This window comes from Mastigoproctus giganteus, chromosome 9 (assembly GCF_048544385.1).
Source record: "Mastigoproctus giganteus isolate SK-2022 chromosome 9, ASM4854438v1, whole genome shotgun sequence".
NCBI classification, from domain to species: Eukaryota; Metazoa; Arthropoda; class Arachnida; order Uropygi; family Thelyphonidae; genus Mastigoproctus; species Mastigoproctus giganteus.
The window spans coordinates 97,648,176-97,670,559 of record NC_143583.1 but is presented as its reverse complement, the minus strand read 5'-3'; the positions used below and the strand labels follow the sequence as shown (position 1 = coordinate 97,670,559).

General features: G+C 35.2%; 1 protein-coding gene across 1 annotated transcript in view; it reads left to right on the top strand.

The window, feature by feature from the left end:
- Window positions 1–22,384, top strand: part of LOC150080577 (uncharacterized) — a 66,824-nt gene that overhangs the window by 26,931 nt on the left and 17,509 nt on the right. Inside the window, exons 7-9 of the mRNA XM_090380743.1 lie at window positions 2,569–2,647; window positions 17,346–17,471; window positions 17,721–17,769. Of these exons, the coding sequence (XP_090236869.1) occupies window positions 2,569–2,647; window positions 17,346–17,471; window positions 17,721–17,769 (254 nt within the window). The remainder of the gene's footprint in view (window positions 1–2,568; window positions 2,648–17,345; window positions 17,472–17,720; window positions 17,770–22,384) is intronic.

Genomic DNA, 22,384 nt, shown 5'->3' with positions numbered 1-22,384 from the left:
ATTAAAATAAATAAATTCTGAGAGTGTCCTTCCTCCCATAATGTAAGCACAAACTCTTTTCATCACTTTTACTGAGAAAATGTAGTGTTTGAACAGTTATCATTGAAATTTTCAGTTTGATACTGACTTTTACAGTAATTCTTCCAATATGTGAAGGTTATTAGTGTATATACAGTGCATTCCTTTTATGCAGTCTGAGAGATAGTCCAGAGATTATGGATGTTCAATTATGGAATTATGCTATTCTTGAGAAAATGATGTACTGCCTTCATTGCAAACAAAATACTACTGATTAGTGACTGAAAGGTAACATATGACAGCAACAACTGTTGGGTACATGGGGATGATCAGTGCTGTTTTAGCAGTTAGAATCAAATTTTCCATCAGGTTGTCAGTGATAAATTAACACTTACAATTCGAGTTGCATGAATTTTGAATCACCCTGTATATTTCATGAAGCCTGAGAATAAAATTATTTCTTAGTAGTGAGTGTTTTTGAAATAATTACTGAATCTTGTGCTTTATTCACTGATTATTTTAAAAAAGAAACTATTGATGTTTTAAGAGACTGGCAGGTTTTCAATCAGAAACTCAGAAAGATGGCTACTTATGAAAAATAGCATCATTTTTAAATATCTACCACCTATTTTAACACAATATTTGAGTTTTTTGAACTATGTTTCCACTCATTTTTCTGAAAGTGTCGTGATCAGTGTTCTATACTTCTTCCTGTATGCTGTCTTTTCACTGCTGTAGCATTTGTGATTTATTCAGTAAGCTCTTTCTTCCAGAAAATCCTATAAGAAGTCAGCAACAGATAGATTTGAAGATTTTTATGGCCATTTTCTGTCTCATTAATGAGAGATCACTTGCTTTGAAAAATGTTTGCAATATCTAGTTTGTGGGTCTCAGTATGGTGGGTGGCTTATATCTGTTGAAATCAAGTATTTCAACAGATATGGAGAAACACTTGATCATTGCAGTGGCTGGAGACTAGGCACCTGCGCGGTGATCTGATTGAGATGTATAAGGCCTTGAATGGGTTCAGCACGCTGAATTCTGATGGGATCCTTCCACTTGTTCAGATTACGAACCTAAGGGGGCATAAATTCAAATTAAGAAAGGACAGATGTAGAATAGATGTGCGGAAATTTGCCTTTAGCCAGCGGGTGGTTAATTGCTGGAACAAACTTCCATCTGTCGTTGTGGAAGTTGATAGGTTGAATAAATTTAAGGAGGAACTGGACAGGCATTTGGAGGGAATGGTGTGATTTTTTTTTTTGGCTGATGCTGCATAAGCTCATACACTTGCTTTCTTGCATCACATGCCACTACTACTATTTCAGCTAGTATTTATAATTAGCTGGTCATTAGCTTTAAATCCACAAACAATAACTCTTTTGTATAGAATTTGATCACACATCATCTAATAATGTTTTTATGCATCTTGTGAAATATTCTTCAGAAAGATTTTTTCAAATCAGTAAAAAAGGATCTGTTTTTAAAGTAATTTAATAGTAGCAGATTGTTTCTGAATTTTCCACTTTTTGATGGATTAAAACTTAAGGATCCCTACTATGAGTATTATCTGACAAAAAAATAAATAAATAAACACACACACACACACACACTATAGTTCCAAAGTAATCAAATGGGTTTATGGCATTTTCCACAGCCTATATTTATGGGTGAAAATATTAAAGCTTTGGACTTAAGGAAAAACAAAATTTAAAAAAAAGCAATAGTTTGTTTTTGAGTAAATTTTAAAGGAAATGGAGAGATGTTTTATGAGAAAAGTGGTAACATGAACTGATTGACAGTTTTGTTATCTGCTCAATATTTTGGAATTCATTTTAATGTTTAATTTTATAATTCTTACAAAATGCAAGTTTCTAAAGTAAATTTTCTCCTCTGGTGATGTGGTCTAACCAGTCTTGATAAAAATAAGATCACTATTATCAAAAAAGTGAGGACCTATCGAATGGGCACACCTCCCGGCTAAAATTTAAGCAATTCTCACTGCTCACTGATCTCTATCAATATTAATTTGAACATACTATGCGATTGAGATCAATGCAACAGGAGTATATAATGTTAAATTATGCAATTAAGCTCTGGATTGCTTAAGTCACACTTGTAAATAACAAAAATTTTGTAATATTATGAAGTATTACACTTCCCCACCTGACTACTTCATAATGCCACCCACCTGGAAAAATTTTCTGGGGAGAACACTGATTAGTATGTCTTTGGGCAGCATGTCAGCTAGTTTTTTAGTGTTTTCTTTGCCACAGGCAAGTTTCAAGAAAAGACCATAATGTGTAGCCCAGTCTCTTCTAACTTATGTTCTAAATTATTAATGTATCACTTATCAACATTTTAATAAATTCTTTGTCATTGCATGCAAGTGAAGTTTTCTTTGTACAAACTATTTTACATAATGAATGTGTCTTTTTCACTAAGTATAAATCACAAGCTTATTAAGAGCGCCTCCTCTTGTTTTATGAACAGGCAATTTGATTAACTGCATGTGATTTAACTCTATTATACTTTTATTTTGTTGACTAGAGCATACCGACGATATCATATGCATGATGAAATGGATAATTTAAAGTTTCCAGAAATAATCATAGGAGTACCAAAACCTGTAAGTGTTTGTGAAATTTGGCTTTGAAGTTTTTAAATTAGTAAGAGTATGCGCATATTTATTAACAATTTTATTATTACATTTTCAGTGCCCTTCAAGAAGTGGTAGACAACAAGAAAATCCTCACTAAACTAGAAATTTAAAACACCACATCTCAGCCAACTGCACTTTTACCTGCCTAATAATGATACTCTATGACTGCCACAAATGTGTCCTTGAGATAATTGCTGTCTGCACATTTGACCATGCTTGGAACACCACCAGGACTTAGAGTGCTATCCAGTTCTGCTCCTGGGTTCTGAATCTGGACTACTATACTAAGAGTATACACCACAGTTACTTTATAAGAACTTATAGTAACATATCTTCCAGATATTGGAAGTTATGTCATTATACCCATAAATTACAGATGTTGACTGGAATTTGTGGGTGGGTCAATCACACACACACACACACACACACACACTAGCAAGACTTTTGTGGATTTCTTGGATGACTATTTTCTACAGCAGCATGTTAGAGCAGCAACAAGAGGAAGCAATACTCTTGATCTGGTTATCAGCAGTGATTCTTCATGCATTAAGAATCTAATCTGCAGGTAAAAGACCCACCAGCTGGCAGCAATCAAAAATTAAAGACAACTACTGTCAAGGGTAAAGGGTAAAACTTTTGCCTTCATAAGGGTGACTACAGAGGTCTCAGGCAGTTTTTAATTTGCATGCAGTGGGTTGTTGTTATTATTATTTGGTTTTTAGGAGCATTAGCAACTAAGGCCATATTGCTCCGGGGATATGCGGTGGTCATTCCCTGACCTTTCTGCATCCTCTGTATTTGGTGGTCACAGGCTCGAACCCTGGTCTAATCAAGAAGCGTGTACTACGCACTGCTGCTCCTGCCCACCTGGCTATGGAGGTGCCCGTGCAGTGGGAACAATGATATTACCAACAGCAAATTCTAAATGACTAGGCCTTTCATACCAACTAAGAAATACTGTTCAGGGCTTAGACTTAAATGAATATCAGATAAACTAATGAGACACATGGCAGAGAAGAAAAATTCATGGGGTGCATATAAATTATCAGGTGATACAGAAGATAGTAGATATAAATTATTCTGTAATCAAGTCACAAAGGAAGTTAGGCAAGCTGAGATGGATTATGAGAAGTCACTGGCAAAGAATGCAAAGAAAAACAGCAAAGATTGCTTTGCGTATATCAACAATAGAAAGAAGGGGTCGAATCACATTGGGCCCTCTTGATGTCTATGGGTTAACTGTTGATGACCCTGCTCAAGTTGTGGACAAATTGAATAGGTGTTTTGCATCTGCATTTGCACTCAAAGAATTCTTTAGGGAAGGGGATGCAAGAAGTTTATCAACCTGCAATGAGAAGCTAAATGACTGTGATAATTGAAAGGAAAGTGGAGGAGAAATTGTTGAGGATGGACATAGAAAAGGCACCTGGGGCAAAGGGTAAAAATCCAATTATATTAAGGGAAGCAGCAAAGAAGATAACCAAACCCTTAAATAAATCATCGATAGGACACCACGGGGCCTTCCTATGCTGCAGCCATAGCACAGACTGGATAAGAGCAAATACATCCACAATTCATAAAGCAGGATCAAAAGGTGACATGAGTAATGTTATGCTAACAGACCTGTTAGCATAACGTCTTTTCCAGGGAAAGTAACAGAGTCACTGGTTAAAGAAGTAATGCAGAACCATCTGAACAGACATGCAATTATGCTGCAGCCACAGAATTGGATTTGTTAAGGGATGGGCTTGTCTAACTAATCTGATATGATGCAGTGACCAAGGAACTAAATGCTTCTCTAGTAGATGCTTCTCTAGAATAACGCTTCTCTAGTAGAGAAGACTACTGTTATTTATTTTCAGCAGTACCACCACCCAGACGATCGTTTCGAAGCTGTGCGGCTTCATCATCAGTGGGCAGGTACCCAGGTAATACAACAAGCCATCACAGTTGCGAAGTTGGGTGATGGGACTGCTGAAAATAAATAACAGTAGTCTTCTCTACTAGAGAAGCATTATTTATTTGAAGTAATGCAATAGTAGCTATCTCGTTGTGAAGGCAACCACATTATGAAATACAATTAAAACGATGTCCTCTATGCTACATACGTAGTTCAAATATATGGGTTAACTATGGTGTATTTACACCGATACTATATAGTTAATTATCAAAACCCATAAGGATTATGCCCTGTGCATTTAATTTTCCAAATAAAATTAAAGAAAAAAAGACTTTACATTGCAGAAATTTTTAGAAGTCCAAATTCATCCACCAGAACACCACTCTCATTTGTTGTGCTTTCAGCTCCTGGTTCTTTAGTTGGAATTCTTGAGGTACTAACTGCCTCATCCAAATAAGATGTATCCACAGCAATTTCATCACCCAGTGCATCCACTTCTGCTTGTAATTCATCATCATCATCTAATTCTGGAATTCCATAGCTTCTACCAAGTGCTTCATGTACTTCATTTGCTTCTTCCATCGGTCGGTGCCTCCGTAGCCAGGTGGGCAGGAGCAGCAATGCGTAGCACACGTTTCTTGATTAGACCGGGGTTCAAGCCCACGACCACCAAATGTGGAGGATGTGGAAAGGTCAGGGAATGACCACTGCATATCCCGGAGCAATATGGCCTTAGTTGCTAATACTCCTAAAAAACCAAACAACAACAACAGCTTCTTCCATCATATCTTCCAAATCATCTTGCAGGTTCTCAATGTCATCAACATTTACTTTCTTATATTCACACCATTTCTGTCACACCTAGTTTCATTTCATTACTTTATAAGCTGGAATAGGTTGGAATCAATCACAGGGAAAATGGATAGCAAAATGGCTTCAGGGCAGGAGTCAAAGGGTTGTGATAAATGGTTATTCCTCAGATTGAGTTAATATAAGAAGTGGGGTTCCCAAAGGATCAGTATTGGGACCACTAATTCATCATAATGCAAGATCTTACACCTAGGAAACAGTAACCCAAATAACTTATACACTTGGTGGCATTGAACTAAAGTCAGTAGGGGAAGAAAGGGACTAGGGATATGGTCAGACACGAAGTTCTCCAAGCATTGTAGACAGGTTGCAAGGAAGACCCCATGGTGTCCTATCGATGATTTATCGAACCAAAAAAAAATACATAGAGCTTCTTGAAAGGGTGCAGAGAGAGATGAGTAACTCGCCTGATGAGATTAGCTAAGAGGCGTCCATATGAGGAAAGACTTCAAATATGTGGGTTGTACAGCTTGGAAACTAGGCACCTTAGAAGAGACTTGATTGAGGTGTTTAAGGCTCTGAGAGGTAAAAGTAAAATGAATGAAATTTTCACAGTTATAAATGATTCTAGAACTAGGGACCATAAATTCAAGTTACAGGGGGAGATGTTTAGACTGGATTGCACAAAGTTTTATTTTAGCCAGTGAGTTATAAATTTCTAGAATAAGTTACCTACATGGATGGTTGAGGCTGAGAGTTTGGGGAAATTCAAAGATCAGGTGGATAATTACCTATGGCAGGAGGAGGAACATGCATAGGTTGTGTTTTTTTATTTTCTTTTATTATTTTTTAATTAGTTATTTTATTTAATTTTACTCTTTTTTTTTTTTTTTTTTGGCTGGTGCAGCATAAGCCTTAGGCTTCCTTGCACCATATGGCCATTACTAATACACTCAGGGTAGTGGAGAATGAAAAATATGAGGGTAATTGTACAGTTAGACTTAGACATGAAATTCTCTAAACAGTACAGACATGCTGCTAGGACAGCTCATGGAGTTTTGTCAATGATATAAAGAAACTTTGCTAGCAGTGATAAGGAGGTGATTATCCTTTTGTATAAGGCCATGGTTAGGCTGCATCGTGGGTACTGTATACAGGTATGGAGGCCTCACTTGAGGAAGGATATAGATCTGCTGGAACGGGTGCGTGCAGAGAAGGGCAACCAGATTGGCAAAAGGAACAAAAGGGCGCTCTTACCTAGAAAGGCTTTAGTGGGGAGATCTGATTGATGTTGTTTAAAGCCTTAAATGGACTGACTAAGCTGAATGTTAATGGTAATGTTCCAATAGCTGAGACTTCACATGAGGGGACAAAAATTCAAGTTGAGAAAGGATTGTTGCAGAATAGATGTGCATAAATTTGCCTTCAGCCAACAGGTGGTTTTATTGCTGTAACAGGCTTCCATCTGTTGTTGTGGAAGTGGGTGGGTTGAATAAATTCAAGGGAGAACTAGACAAATTCTTGAAGGGTACGGATGGATAAACTTTTTTTTTTTTTTTTTTTTTTGGCGCTTGCTTTCTTGCATCATTTGCCATTACTACCACTATTATTTCTAATGCTACAATAAATATTCCAACACAATGTGTTTATTTATTAGTTTACTGCAATTATTTAATTATATATATATATAAACCCTTGGCACTAACATGCCATGATGGGATTAATTATATACATCTTGAAACTGCAATTAAAGATTCTACTCTATTCTATTTTTCCAGTAATATCTCCTTCAAATCAAAAAATAAACACATTAAGTTTAACATGAAATACCATCAAAATTCATCTACCATAAATTCAAATGGATTGGATGGGTGGGGGGGATTTATGAAGGTCTTATGTGCCTCAGGCTGACTGTCACCAGAATATACAATACAAGCCAAATTTAGCCAAATAGCCTACTTGTCCAAGCATTCACTCTATACACCAAAACACATTTCAAAAAAGCAGTGCATTTTTTAAACATCATTTAGAGCTATGCTACAAATGTAAATAAGATGTATTTATGTGAAATTGCTCTTCATAAGTGTTCATAGAGATGATACCATCAACACACTTGAGTGTCATGGAAGAAGGAATAATCTGAATCTCAGATACAGAAAATACTGCACCATTCAGGTACAATGTTTTTTGTATCAATGAATAGATAACTTCAGTCATGTGATAGATTTGAGCATGAGGAGTCCCTTCTGTCCCATCCATAATGGAGGTATTTGTGGAAAAAACTGAAGATGCTATGGTATGTTACTATCTAAAATTGAATACTTGATTTTGATATGTAGTGATATTTTCGTCCTCATCATCATCATCAGCCATTTTCAATCCACTGCAGGATGAAGGCCTCTCCAGCAACTTTCCAGTTCCTTCTGTTTTGAGCACAGGCCATCCATTTACTACCCAAAAACTCATGAATTTAATCTATCCATCTCCACCTTTGTCTTCCAGGTTTTCTTCTAGCTCCTCTTGGGTACCATTCTGTTATTTTCTTAGTCCATCTGTCATCATGTCTTCGAGCTATGTGTCCTGCCCAAGACCATTTTAGTTCTTTAGTTTTGATAAGAATGTCCTTTACTTGAGTGTGCTGCCTAATCCATGAGTTTCTCTTCTTATCTAACAGTCTGATTCCCAATATAATTCGTTCCATTCTTCGCTGTGTAGTTCTCAGGTTCTCTTCCATTCTTTTGGTGAGTGCCCAAGTTTCACTTCCATAAGTCATGGTAGGGAGTATACATTGATTCATTATTTTACGTTTCAGACAAACTGGGATATTGCTCTTCAGTATGTGACTATATTTCCTGAATGCTATCCATCCAAAATTTATTCTTCTCTTGACTTCCAGCCATTTATCATTATTACAGCTAATAACTTGTCCCAGATAAGTATATGACTCCACCTTTTCAATTACTGCTCTTCAATCATTATTTCCCTTTCGGTGGCATACTTGTTCGTCATTACTTTTGTTTTAGCCATATTCATCTTTAGTCCAAAATCCTTACTAACTGTGCATAACTGTTTAAGATTTTCCTCTAATTCTTTGGGATCGTGGCTTATAACCACATGTCATCTGCAAATCGTAAATGGTTTAGGTACTCTCTGTTCACATTGACTCCTCTCTGAGACCAGTCTAATCTTCTGAAAGCTTCCTCAAGGGCAGCAGTAAACAGCTTCGGAGATATTGTGTCTCATTGTCGAACTCCTTTCTCGATTTTAAATTTGCTACTGTCTTTGTCTAGTCTAATAAAGGAGGTAGCACTCTCATATATTTTCTTCAAAATCATAATATATGGGGTATCTATGCCTTGTCTTTCCAGTGCCCGAAACATTGCCTTATGCTGTATGGAGTCAAATGCCTTTTCATAATCCACAAATGCCAGGCATAATGGTGTTTTATATTCATTTGCTTTCTCCATTAGCTGTGATATTACGTGAAGGTGATCCATAGTTGAGAATCCTGTCCTAAAGCCAGCTTGCTCTTTCGGTTGATTCTCATCAAGTATTCTTTCTAATCTGTTAGCAATGACCCTTGTGAACAACTTGTAGATGTAGGATAACAAGCTAATTGGTCTATAATTTCCAATTTCTGATTTATCTCCTTTCTTATGCAGCAAAACTATGATTGCATTATTCCACTGCTTAGGCGTCACACCTTTTCTAATGCACTTTGTGAAGAGCCTTGCCAGTTTTTGTGTTATGTCTCTTCCTCCCAATTTTAACAACTCTACAGTAACTTCATCTTCCCCCAGGACTTTCCAATTCTTCATTTTCTTCAATGCATGTTCTACCTCATCAGGAAGAATATTAGGTAGGTATGTCGTATGTGTTGCTACTTTGCAATCCATCTTCCCCACTGCTGGTATCGTTCCCTCGCTCCTTGTATAAATTCTCTATAGCAGTCTTCTGCTATTTGAATTATGCCTTCTCTGCTGTTTATAAGTACCCCATCGCTATTCTTTAGTTTCAGTATCATTTGTCTTTCTGTATTACTGCTCATGGCTGCTGATTTAAATCCTTTGTTTTCCCTTAATGCTTGTTCTACTTTTCTTGTGTTAAATCTTCTTATGTCCTCTCTGAGTTTCTTTCTAATGGCTTTGCATAACTCAGTATATTCAATTTTCTCCCTTTCAGTGTTTTTCTTGCTCTTCATTTGTCGTCTTCGGTTCATCATGACAAGTGTTTCTTGCTAATTTTTTCTTCTTTGGATTTCTTTTTCCCTATAGGTTTCTTGGGCTTTATCACTTTCAGAAAGTTGTAATATTCCTCGTCGATATCTTGGTCCTGAGCAGTCTGCAGAAGCTCATACTTGTTCTTAAGTTCCAGTACATACTGCTTTTTCTCCTGCTCTGTTATCTCAAAGACCTTTGTATTATTTACTCGAGTCAGTTTTTTCCTTTCCTTTCCTACATCTATATCAAGTGTACATCTTACCATTCTGTGATCACTTCCAACATTTACCTTATTCAGGACTGTAACATCATTCACAATATATCTTCTGTTAGTGAGGATGAAGTCGATTTCATTAGTTGTTAATCCATTTGGACTCTTCCATGTCCACTTTCTGTTCACCTTTTTCTTGAAAAAAGTGTTCATTACTGACAGTCCTTGATATTCTGCAAATTCCACAAGTCTTTCACCTCTTTTATTTCTTTCCATCTTCGTCTTTCACCTCTTTTTTTTTTTTTATCTTCGTCCTATGAGATCACAAATTAGAACAACTACATGTGTTCAAAGGTCACCTGAACAACAAAAAAGGAATTAGACAAAGACTTAAAGTAAGAAACTCAAGAGAGGCCCCATGCCACAGCAGTTATAGGACATTATTGTACCAGTTAGGGCAATAGCTTTGGTTTTTTACATTGTACATAATAAAAAGCAAAATTAGGTGTGGTATGAATGCAGTAATCTCATATTGGGGAAGCACTTCACAACAAATCATCACAGTATTGCACTTTAACTAAAAAGCACTACTCCAAATTGAGAAGTATATTGCTGTTTATGTATGCCATTTCCTATACTGCACTTTCAGTGATAGTTAGCACAGTCATATCCTAACCCATAAAATTACTACTTCAAACATTTAATATAGCAGGTACTGGTCTTGGAGCAGACTTTTGAATGTTCTAAGTAAATGATATGGTCATAGAACTCACAATAAAATGACACAGTCATTCACAAGTTGTCATGATGACTTATGAATAATGGTAGCAAAAGATGTATGGCACATCTTTTGCTACCATTATTAAGATGTATGTCACATCTATTTGACAACTAGCAGATTTTGACTGACATAAGTAAGCACTTACAGTCTTAAAACATATGTGATGATTCAAAAATCACATAATCCCTAGTTCATTTTCCATTTTATTTCAGAAGATTATAATGGAAATTACAAGAAATTATGAAAGTACATTCTTCCCTTGCACACATTTTTTCACCTTTTTTGATGAATAGTGTTTGAACAGTTATCACTGAAATGTTTTCTTCATTATTAGCTTTTAATTCTTTCCATGAGGGTTCTTAGTATACACCACTTCTTTCAGTGAACTCAAAAAATCTGGGAAAATTAAATGTGGTGATAATATTCAGCCACAAAATTTCTCCTTAGAAAATGAATGATATCCTGCACTCATAAACAAAAGTGCTGGTGAGTATCTTAAGGCTTAACATAAACCAACTAAACAGTTGTTAGATATACAGTGGATTCCAGTTATTTGGACCACAGGTTAAACAGGGCAGCCATTTATTTGGGGCAAATCTTGAAAAACAGATACCAATAAAGAAAATAGCCAGGGTTTACTTCGCTTAGTTGGGACAGCATGCCATTTAATTGGGGCAGGAGACCGCAGCACCGGAGATTACCCTACGATTGTCTCCGACAGTACCACGTAGTTCGGTCGAAATTCTGGAGGTCACAACCATAAAACAATTAGCAGTCACCTGTTTATTGGGCTTTTCTGTTAGTGAAATCTATCATAAACGGACAGTAAACTCGATCTTACTGAATTTGTGATAACACCGACAGCTGGAATTCTGTGGGTTATTATGGTGAAATGTGTTTACACTTCCATGAAATCTTCAATCATATAAAAAAATTAATTTTCAGAATCTTCTCTTCATTCCTATTTTTAAAGCTTTGTAACTCGTTACTCCGTTCTCACTTGCGTGTATTGTGTTACTTGCAATTTGTGTGTTCCATGTTCTTTGTTATTGATTGCTTATCTTTTTATTGTTTTAAATTTTAACTCCCACCCACAAATGTCAGTGAACATTTGTGGGTGGGGGTTAGAAAGAAATGTCAACTAGTTTGTATGTACATATTACAGTACGTATTAATTATTCCGATTATCACGTATATTCTTCCGATTTTCACGTATCATTTAATTTTTTAATTGATAAGGTAATAAAAGGTAAATTTGTGCTTATATATCTTTACTTTTATAGCCTGTGGATAATATTCCTCCTATTTTCACTAATAAGAATCGCTGTTTAATAGAATTAAAATTCAATTCACAAACGCGATCACAATGACCGGCACTTACTGCAAATCATATAGTGAATGGTACTTTACTACGTTGAGTTCATCGTAACGTGATTTGATTGTACAATGAACCAATTGTAAAGGGGGGGAGTACATTGTATTTTTAACTATTTACCTGAAACTTCGGATAATTGGGGCAGCCACTTAATCGGGCCAAAATGCACTAGTTCCGATGTGTCCCAAATAACCGGAATGGACTGTATATGGATGACCAGTGATATCAATTTTACAGTCAGAATCAAATTCCATCCAATAATTGGTGATAAATTAACACTTACAATCTTGGTTGCATGTATTCTGAAGGACAAGAAAAAGATAATTGCCAGTTTGCTAAATATATTTTTTAGGCTATATAGCTTTAGCTCTATTAAATACTCAAGTTTGAATAGCAAAGCTTAATAAAAGCTCTATTAAATACTTAAAAAGTTTCAACTGTTTTATACTACATGGTAACTTACAGAGAATTGCTTTGGTAGTCACCAGTCATGGGTGGAGGGTTGCTAATGGGGCTACCCTACTATCTATCATCATTTTGGTCATGTTTTTTGTTTCAAGTGAGTGTGTTTTGAGGCAACTTAAAGATATACAAAAGTTTTCATTATAATGCGAGTATAAAGATCATAGCATTAACAAGTCTTCTCGCCACTAGACATACAAGAAGAGCAAAATAGCCTTCAGTTTATTGAACTGGAAGTATCCTTTTCTGGCATATCTAACAAGGTAGGGTAGTGCAATTTGAATGAAGATTTCACTTTCATTCATTTTACCATCTCCTGTCAGACTTACAGACATCAGAATTCCCCCCCCCCCTCCCAATGCACCCAGGTGATCAACCTTTGTGCCCCACATATTTAAATTCATTCCTCATATGGACACCTTTTAGTTGATATCACAAGGCACACTGCCTGACTTTGGACTCTTCCAAGAAGCCCAATGTCTTTTTTTTTTTTTCTCCCCCAGATGCAGTTTCCATACTTGGAGGCAGTATTCTAAATGAGGTCTCACCATTACTTTATACACTGAGATTATGACCTTCCTATCCCTCCAAAGAAATGTTTGATAAATCATTGGTAAGGCACCATGGGCCTTTCTTGCAATCTGTCTATACTGCCTTTAATTCAGCTGCTCCTAATAAATAAGCTATTTTGGAATTGCTATTTTCCAAGTATAAAACCTTGCATTTTGCAGCATTAAAACATAACTGCCACTTTTCTGAAACATATCAAAAATTAAAATATTCCAATCTCAATATTATATGTAAATTTTGACATGAAGTCCTGTATCCTTTCATTGGTGTCACCTAAAAATTTAGAAGCAACAGTCCCAGAGGATTCCCACTCCAATTAGTCAAATGTGAACAGTAACTGTTAATCACAATCCCTTGCCTTTTGTCCTATGGCCATTCCCTGATCCACCTGAGGATCCTGCCTATAATGCCAATATGGCCCAGCTTACAAACTAACTTGTCATGTGGGACAACATCAAATGCTTCGCTAAAGTCCAAATAAATACAGTCAAAATTATTTCTTAGATGAAACTCATGAGTGACTCTTTCAAAATAGCTTATCAGATTAGCTAAACAAGATTTTCCCTTTACAAAACTGTGCCACGTTTTCTTCAGAACTGTTTCTATATGGGCACTGCATTTGTATTGCATTTGTAATCATTGCCTCCATAATCTTCTCTACAACTGAAGTCTTCCTGGTCTGTAGCTATTGACTTCACTCTTAGAACTACCCTTGTGGACTGGCAGTATGGTGGCGCCTCTCCAATTCAGTGGAATCTCTACTGAATCCAGTGGTATTCTCATAATTAATCTTAATGGTTTAGTGTACTGTCACCAACTCTCAGCTCAGAAGTTTCACATCTGGTGAGTATGGGCTTGGCAAACCCAGGGTCCTGAGCTGGATATCATCATCATTCTTCTCCTTCTTGCTTTCTTGGTGATTCCCTTCTACTTCTGACTCTCTCTCTCTCTCTCTCTCTCAGGGTAATGAAGGATATTTTTTTTTTTTTTTTTTTTTTTTTTGGCTGGTGCACTATATGGCTAATAATAAAAATGATCTTTGTAATTTCAGTATTGCTAACTACATGCTGAACAGCATGTACTCCTTCATGTGGTTTCTCCTCTCTACAACTTTCTGTTAAATTGATCAACTAGGTTATCTACAACTTTCACCATATCCATTACCTAATGGTCCATCTGATTTATTCTTTTCTTCTTGGCATTTATATGCATGAAAAACCTCCTTGTTCCTGATCTTTGTTCTCTTATGTAGTGATTTCTCATAATCAGCCTTTTCCAACCCAACCATTTCTATGGTACTTTTACAGATCAACTTACAGCTGTTTAAAGCTTCGGTACTGTTCATCACTCTGTAACTATCCCATACTATCTTTTTCTACTCTATTAATCATCCATCTTGACATTCTCACCATGCTATACTTTCTTAACCTGACAGTAGTAACATCACCCATTTGTAAGACAAGTGATACTGCATTGCCTGACAGGCCCCCCAGATTTTAACTTTAATATCTGAAAAAAGTATTGAATTTTTTGAATTGTGCTTGGAGTGTATTAATGCTAGACCTTTTATCAGTAGATTGCAATGCTTAGCAACTTCATTCATTTTTTTTAATAATAATTGAAAATTATGCAGATGTACAGCAGACTGTCGATTAACCGGGACACTTCAAGACTCCAAATTAAAAAAAAAAAAAAAAAAAATATCAACCAGAAATAAAATTCAAGTGATAACTAGAATAGGTATAAACATATTTTGCAAGTCGTAAATAAGCGACAAGAAGTGGCATTATAAGTCATCATTGGGAGATTAGTGTACCTACTACCTTGCAAACTCCGCTGTCTTCACATCTGCCACACAAAAAAAAAAAAAAAGAGAGATCAAATGTTTAGTTTGTTTTAGTGTGTTGCATCAATTGTTGTGTTCGATCAACACAACAAAATGCAAGTTTTGTTTTGTTATTTATGTCAGGGATATTGGAATTTTTATTATTATTATTTTTTTTATTTTTTTTTATTTTTGTTCAGAAATCGCAAAAATGATGGGCAAATGCAAGAGTTGTTCTTTCAATTAAACAAAAACTTAAAATTATTCAAAAGTTTGAAAACAGTGCATCCGTTAAATCTCTAATGAACCATTACAGTGTCGCATATGGTGACCAAACCATACGCAACACTGTAAAAAATAAAGGGAAGCTATTAGATTTAAAATTGACATTGTAAAAAATAAAGGGAAGCATTGTATAGGACACGCGAGTATTATGTGGTAAGGTTTTTCGTTTTTTTATCTATCGCCATACTTTTTACGTAGGTTGCTGAACATTTTTCGATACAGTAAGTCCCCGGACTTATGTTATTTATATATTTTTTTTATATGACTCTAAATATTTCAGTGAAGGGGACACACATATTTCACTATAATACTGTAAATTAAAAACCCACAGCATTCCAGCTATCGGTATTATCACAAATGCAATAAAATCGAGTTTACTTCCCATTTATAATGAATTGCAGTAACAGAAAAGCCCAGTAACCCGGAAAGTGCAAATTGTTTTATGGTAGTCTTCTTCTTCAAGAGGAGTGTTTCCATTTACAATGGATTTCCTCAGCCTACAAGTTATTTTTTGGTAGGAATTTTTTCCCACCATAAAGTGCGCTTCAGGTGTCTTGGTCAGTTAAGCTTCGAGCTGTCATGCACTCCCATACTCCATCCATCCGTGTCCTCCTAGGTCTTCCTCTTCTCCTTCTTCCAGGAGGTATTCATTCCAGGATAGCCTTTGGATGGTAGTGACCTCTAGAAATGTGCTTTAGTAAACTGTGAGCTCGCGTGGGGTGATAATAGTGAGTTTTCGCCTTAACCCTATGAAGTTCTTTTCAGGAAATTCAATTTTGACTGTTATTGTGGTGTCGACTAAGAGAATAAGTGACAGCAGTACTAATAAATCTATCAAAAAAAGGAAAGCGATCAAGTTGGATCACAAAATTAAAATAATAAGGATATATGAAAATGGCCAAACATTAACAAGTATTGCAGGAAATTCAGATTTGTCAGTGGCAACGATGAACACGATAATAAAGGATAAAGACAGAATACAAGAAGTGGTGAAGGGATCGGTACCAATTAAGTCAACTATAACAACCAAAGCTATGAAACACGTATCAATTTTTAACAGTACTAACATGCATTTTTTCTTCCTTTTATGTTTTATTTTCTTATGTACCACTCGGGCTACTTCACTGCCATACCTAGATAAATTTTTAATTGAACTGATTAAAAATATATAACTATTTTTCTTCATTCTTCTGAGGATATTATGTGATTTTTGTAATTTTGGCATATCTGGGATATAGTAGCAATATTTTATTAGTCATTCCTGAGTTACGTAAGAAGCCCTAGAAAGTATCTCTTACGTACATCGGGGACTTGCTGTATTTTTGGATTAACCAGGAAATTGATTATCCAGGAATTTATTTCTACCATCTATCCCGAAAAATTGAGAGTCTACTGTAGTTGTTTTTGACTACAAAAATACTCATTAGTTTTAATTTTTAAAAAAAGTAAATTAATTATACTTAAATTTTCAGAAAAATGTTCGTATCATAAAATAGAAACATGAAACAATCTCTGCTAAATTTAAGTTTGTGGAAGCATAAATTGCACAAAACTTTGACATTATTCCAACACAACAAATTAAGCCAATATTTTTAAAAAAAAAACACTTTGAAATTATTGTTTTAATGAAAAATAAATAAATTTCTTCTATTAATGCTGCCTGTTATGCAAAAAATGTTATAAACACAAAGCAATAGTAACATGATATCATTTTATTTGCACTACACTACATGAAAATTCCTTGCAGTTAGCTGATTTACTGTTCATAGCCACAAACTCTAATCAGAATTTATCTTACTTTCCATGAGAATACTCACAAAGGTAATAAGAAGCTTTTGGTGGTAAAAAGCATACCATTGTAATCAAAAGCAGCATTTCACTACACGAAAAAAAATGTAGTTGACCACACAGTGTGGAGTAATGTAAACAATACTCCATCACCTTATAGGCCCACTCAGCTTACAGTATGAAGAGACAAAAAAAAGCAGCACATACAAGACTAATGACACTATTAAGAAGATATAAAAAGTAGCAATTGTTAATCCCCAACTAGTAAGTCACCAGGATTAAATATTTTTACACTGGCTCTGTAAAGTGATGCAATATTACCACCAGGTTAATGGTGTATATTTATTCATGGCATCTGTGACTGTTGTATAAAGGTATTCTCTTGTATTCATAGCTTCTCTTTCCTATTCATATATTCTCTAGTATTCATACTATCAGGTTCGTGAGCATCATATGACAACACTCTTGACATTACTGGAGATACAGTTAAGGGTTCTTGTTTTGTGTCCTGCTGATGAGTTAAATCCAAAGGCACTTGAAATAAACAACACTATTTTAGGAGCTGTAAGATTGTTCAATTAAAAAAATCATTTTGTAGCTCTGATATTTTTATTTCAAGCCATACGTTTCATATTAATAGCACCACATGGTGGAGTCAGAAAAATACTGAAATCATTACTTTCTGTTCTGTAAATTGTTAAGTTATTGGCAACATTGGGTACTTTTTTTTCTGTGATTTATTTAATAACAAAAATTTACTTTTAGTCATGTGCTTATGTTTTTTTTTATTTCTTGTGCGTTTTCATTTTTCAGATATATGTACATCACCAAAATGAAAATATATCATGCTTAGAAATGAAAGGTAACGTTGTTTTATGTATATATATACACTGTACCTTACTGAAATCAGAAATCATTATTACTGTATTAACTATATTAAAAATAGATAGTGATGCACAAACACTCACCAATGCTTAAATTTCTGTAATTCCACAGAAGTATAATTAATATTAGAAATGTTAAATCATATAAATTATAAATTTATAACAATGCAAACATGATTTTATAGTGTAGTATATACTACTATCAAAATGTGGGAATAGTGTAGCAATATTACTGTACTTGTGTTTCTCTTAGTTCAGTGTGATAATTTTAATTTAAAATTGCACCTCAGACTAGAGCAGGAGGAGCTCAGGGAATGCTTAGGCTTGGATATGTAAGTGAACTGTTGAGGACAGTAAATATATTGTGCAAAAAGGATAGATAGTTGGAATAGGACCTTGATATGTCTGCCAGGAGCAAAAGTTAATGATGTTCCAGAACAGTCATCTTTTAAGGGAACAAAAGGTGATAATGTTGTACATGTTGATATCAATGATAATCAAGAAAAGGCAATCTGAGGATTTACTTAACAGGTACAGAACAAAGTTGAAAAAAAAAAAAAAAAAGCAGCAATTGAGGTTTAAGTTTGATAGTATCTAGAATTTTTCCCAGACATGATAGGTAGGAGTACATAAGAGCCTTGTCAATCATTTTTGTCCTGAAGACTTTGCGTACATCTCAATCATTTTTTCAACATGGTCTGTACTTGTTAGCAGGAAAAACTGCTTTTATAGGGATAGTATATGCTTAAACTGAAAAGGTTCAAGAATATTTTTGCTAATGAAAACTTTTGCTAATTAGTTGAGACTAATGCTTTCCCAATAGAGAAGTCCATTGTTACTTATTCTCAGTGGATACCACCAACTAGACAGTCATTTCAAGGCTATTTGACTCTTCATCAGTTAGTGGGTAGATACTGCCCTGATGGTATAACAGCCGACAACCTAATAATGAAATTAAATTTACAATGTGAGAAATGTCAAATGATTTTTAGTAGTATAATGCTTAATAAAGATTCAGGGCAAAAGCCTCAGACTCTGGGAAAATTTACAGACATATCAGTTAGTGCAAATATGTGATGTCTATATGCAGTTAATTAACTGAAGTTATTATAGTGACATCATTTCATTACATCTTATATAGCGAATGCCTTCAGAATGAGTTGCCTATTCGGTTATAATTCATCACCATCCAGATGGTTGTTTCAGGGTATATATGTAGGGATGTAATGCTCTTTAACCTACATGCTCCGGAAACCTTAAGAATAAGCAGAAAGAAGGATAGTAGGAGGCCAAAGTTTACCCTGAAAGTAAGGAAAAGCAGCCATATCCATTTTACTCACACTCGCTCATTAATCACTCATTTACACCTTGAAAAGGGGGGGGGGAGGATTAGAAAGTGCAAGGTTACAAACATCAATGGTTCACTACACAAAGAAGTGCTGAATTTTCAATAGATGATCCGATTTGGAAGGCCCGAGTGGAAAAATTTGCTAAACAATTTGGACATTACGATTTTGTATGTAACAATAGTTGGTTGGATCGATTTATAAACTGAATACAAGCATATTAATAATAATAATACATAGGTATATACTAATACTGTATTATTTTTCTCTCTGTAGTATTTCTTTTGTTTTTTGAATCCATCTTTTTATCAAGTTGTTGAGAATTAAAAAAAAATAGAAGATAGATTTAACTCATCACTGATATAGTGAGTAACAGTTATGAGGAAATTTTGTCAGCCCCTTGATGCTCGTTATAACCAAGTTTGACTGTACACACACACACACACACACACACACACACACACACACACACACACACACACAGGTACTGGACCATTTATTTGGTAAGCTTGCTTGGGACCAGAGGTGACCCAGATTTATGGATTAAGGCTTAAAATATAAAATAAACAATGAAAAGTAAAGAAAGAAATTGTATTTAATAGATACAAATTAATACACTTCTAAAGCAGGGTCTGTTTAATCAATATTAATCCACTAATCTTCATATGAAGACAATTCAACATCTGGGGGTGACAGGTACAGAAAGAGAAGAAGCACAAGGTATTGGAGGTTGAAGATTGAGGCTCAGGGTGAACTTCATATATTTTGTTTCATATACTTTGGTTTTTCTTTAATGAAAAACTCTTGTATTCTATATATCATTATATGCTGCTCACTGATGAAGCTCTTTTGCTCCATTCCCCAAATTAGTTCCTCAGTCAGGCTGATGCACCTATCTGTAGACATTTTGTCTTTCAGTGCATTGTCATCAGCATCGTCACTCTCATCTGATTTGTTCTTATCAGTATTCATTACCATATCTACAGTTTCACTATCAATGAGTTGGAGCACAACTGGAACATCATCAATGTTTATACACTCTTATATAGCCCCTTCATCAAGTGACTTGGGGCTACTTCACATGACAAACTTTTGCATATTCCAATAAATTCTTCACTATTTCTTCCTCACCAGACATATGAAAACACAAAAATCAGGTTCATCATCACCATCAAGAAATAAGTTAGATGGCTATAGTTTATGCCAGCTGTTTATCAAAATATCCTTGGATATATTGCCCCAGGATTTTGCTGCACTCCAAAGTGCATCTTTAACATTAAATGCTTTCTGAAATTATTTTATTCCTGTATCTTTGTTGCAAGTGTCTAGCATTTTCCACAGAAATACATCCCTGTACCTGCACTTGAACGCAGGAAGAATGCTGTGGTCTAAAGGCTGAATTAGTGAAGTACAATTGGAATGCAAGCAAACAGCACATACATTGTCCTTGACTAGAACTTCAGCAGGAGGGTGTGCAGAACAATTATCAAGTATTAAAATAATTTTGCAGTCATCAGGTAGTCCCGCAGGTTTACAATGAGTCCTGGCATCAGGCACAAAGTTCTTTAGAAACCAATTGTTGAAAATCTGTGTTGTAATCAAGCTCATTTATTTGCCTTATAAATCACAGGAAACACCCTGACTTCCTTAAATGCCCTAGGATTCTGATTTTTCCCAACAGTGAGTAATTTGCACTTGTGGGTGCCGGCTACGTTGGAACATGCAAGAATCATAAGTCATTCCCTGGAATCCTTATACCAGATTGTATGTAATGCCAGAATAAAGAAGTTTTCTGCATTGTACACCTCTTATTCTTAGTTACCCTAACACAGCCCATGTACAAAGTATTTACTTGTTTCTTGACTCCCAGCAGTTCTTGAAATCTCCAGCAACTTGCTTTCCAGACTACTACTCATTCCAATAGAAGCATTGCAAGAATCACATTCACCTCTTCCTGTGGCTACTCTTAATCTATTAGTCTGTGAATTCCCCCAAGCTAGCAGTTTTCTGACCCACCTAACACTGCCTCAATAGCATCAGCAAATATTCTTTCACACCCTTTCTATTTAAGTGTATCCCATCCCTGTAGAAACAATCTCTCCTGTTAACAAGCACAGACCTATGGATGTTGGAAGGATTAGGAGTTAGAAATACAGCTTGTCTCAGCAAGTGAAAAGTTTGTAAACATTATTTGTCACAGTCAGGGTTGTGAATAATTGGCAAATGCTTTACTTAACAATACTAGAACTAGGGAACATAAATTCAAGTTACAGTGAAAGAGATATAAATTGGATTGTGGGAACTTTTCTTTTAGGCAGCAAATTGTCAATTATGGAATAAGTTACCTGTGTGAGCAGTTGAGGCTGGCAGTTTGGTGAAATTTTTTTGCCTGATGCAGCAAAAGCCTGAACCTCCTTGCACCAATCAATTCCAGTTACTGTTATTGCTGGTTATTATTATAATCATAACTGAAAATCCAGAGGCATTTACATTATAATGTATTATAATAAATAAATGCAACAAGGCATAATACTATAAGAGCTTAGGATTATACTATTAAATATAGGTGTAGATACACCATAGCATAGCTCTTAAATGTAACTACAATCGTAGCGTAAAGGCATTGTTTCAATTATATCTCATATTGTGATCCTTCGCAACAAGTTGCCATGTATTGAACTACCTCAAATAAGTAACGCTTCACTAATAGAGAAGACTATGCTAACTTATTCTCGGTGGGCACCACCACCCAGATGGCACTGTTTCAAAGCTTGTTGGCCTTTCATCAGTGGGTGGGCAGGTACCCTGGTATTACACTCATTACAATCCAGTTGTGAAGTTATTCCCACAATATGAGAGATGCCAAAAGGTGTATGTAATAATACTATAATAAATAAATGCAACAAGGCATAATACTATAAGAGCTTAGGATTATACTATTAAATATAGGTGTAGATACACCATAGTATAGCTCTTAAATGAAACTACATGATCACAATACAAGATACAATTGAAACAATGCCTTTACACTACAATTGTAGTTTCATTTAAGAGCTGTACTATGGTATATTTACATCTATATTTAATATTATAATGTAGGTAAATTCTGCAGCTTGATGTAATCATACCACCATTTATTGTTATTATTTTATTATTATTTTTTTCAGTTGGAAGGCATATTTCTTCTAAGCAATCTAAAATCATGTATTAATAAACACAAAAATATCATCTTTATTCATTTTATTAT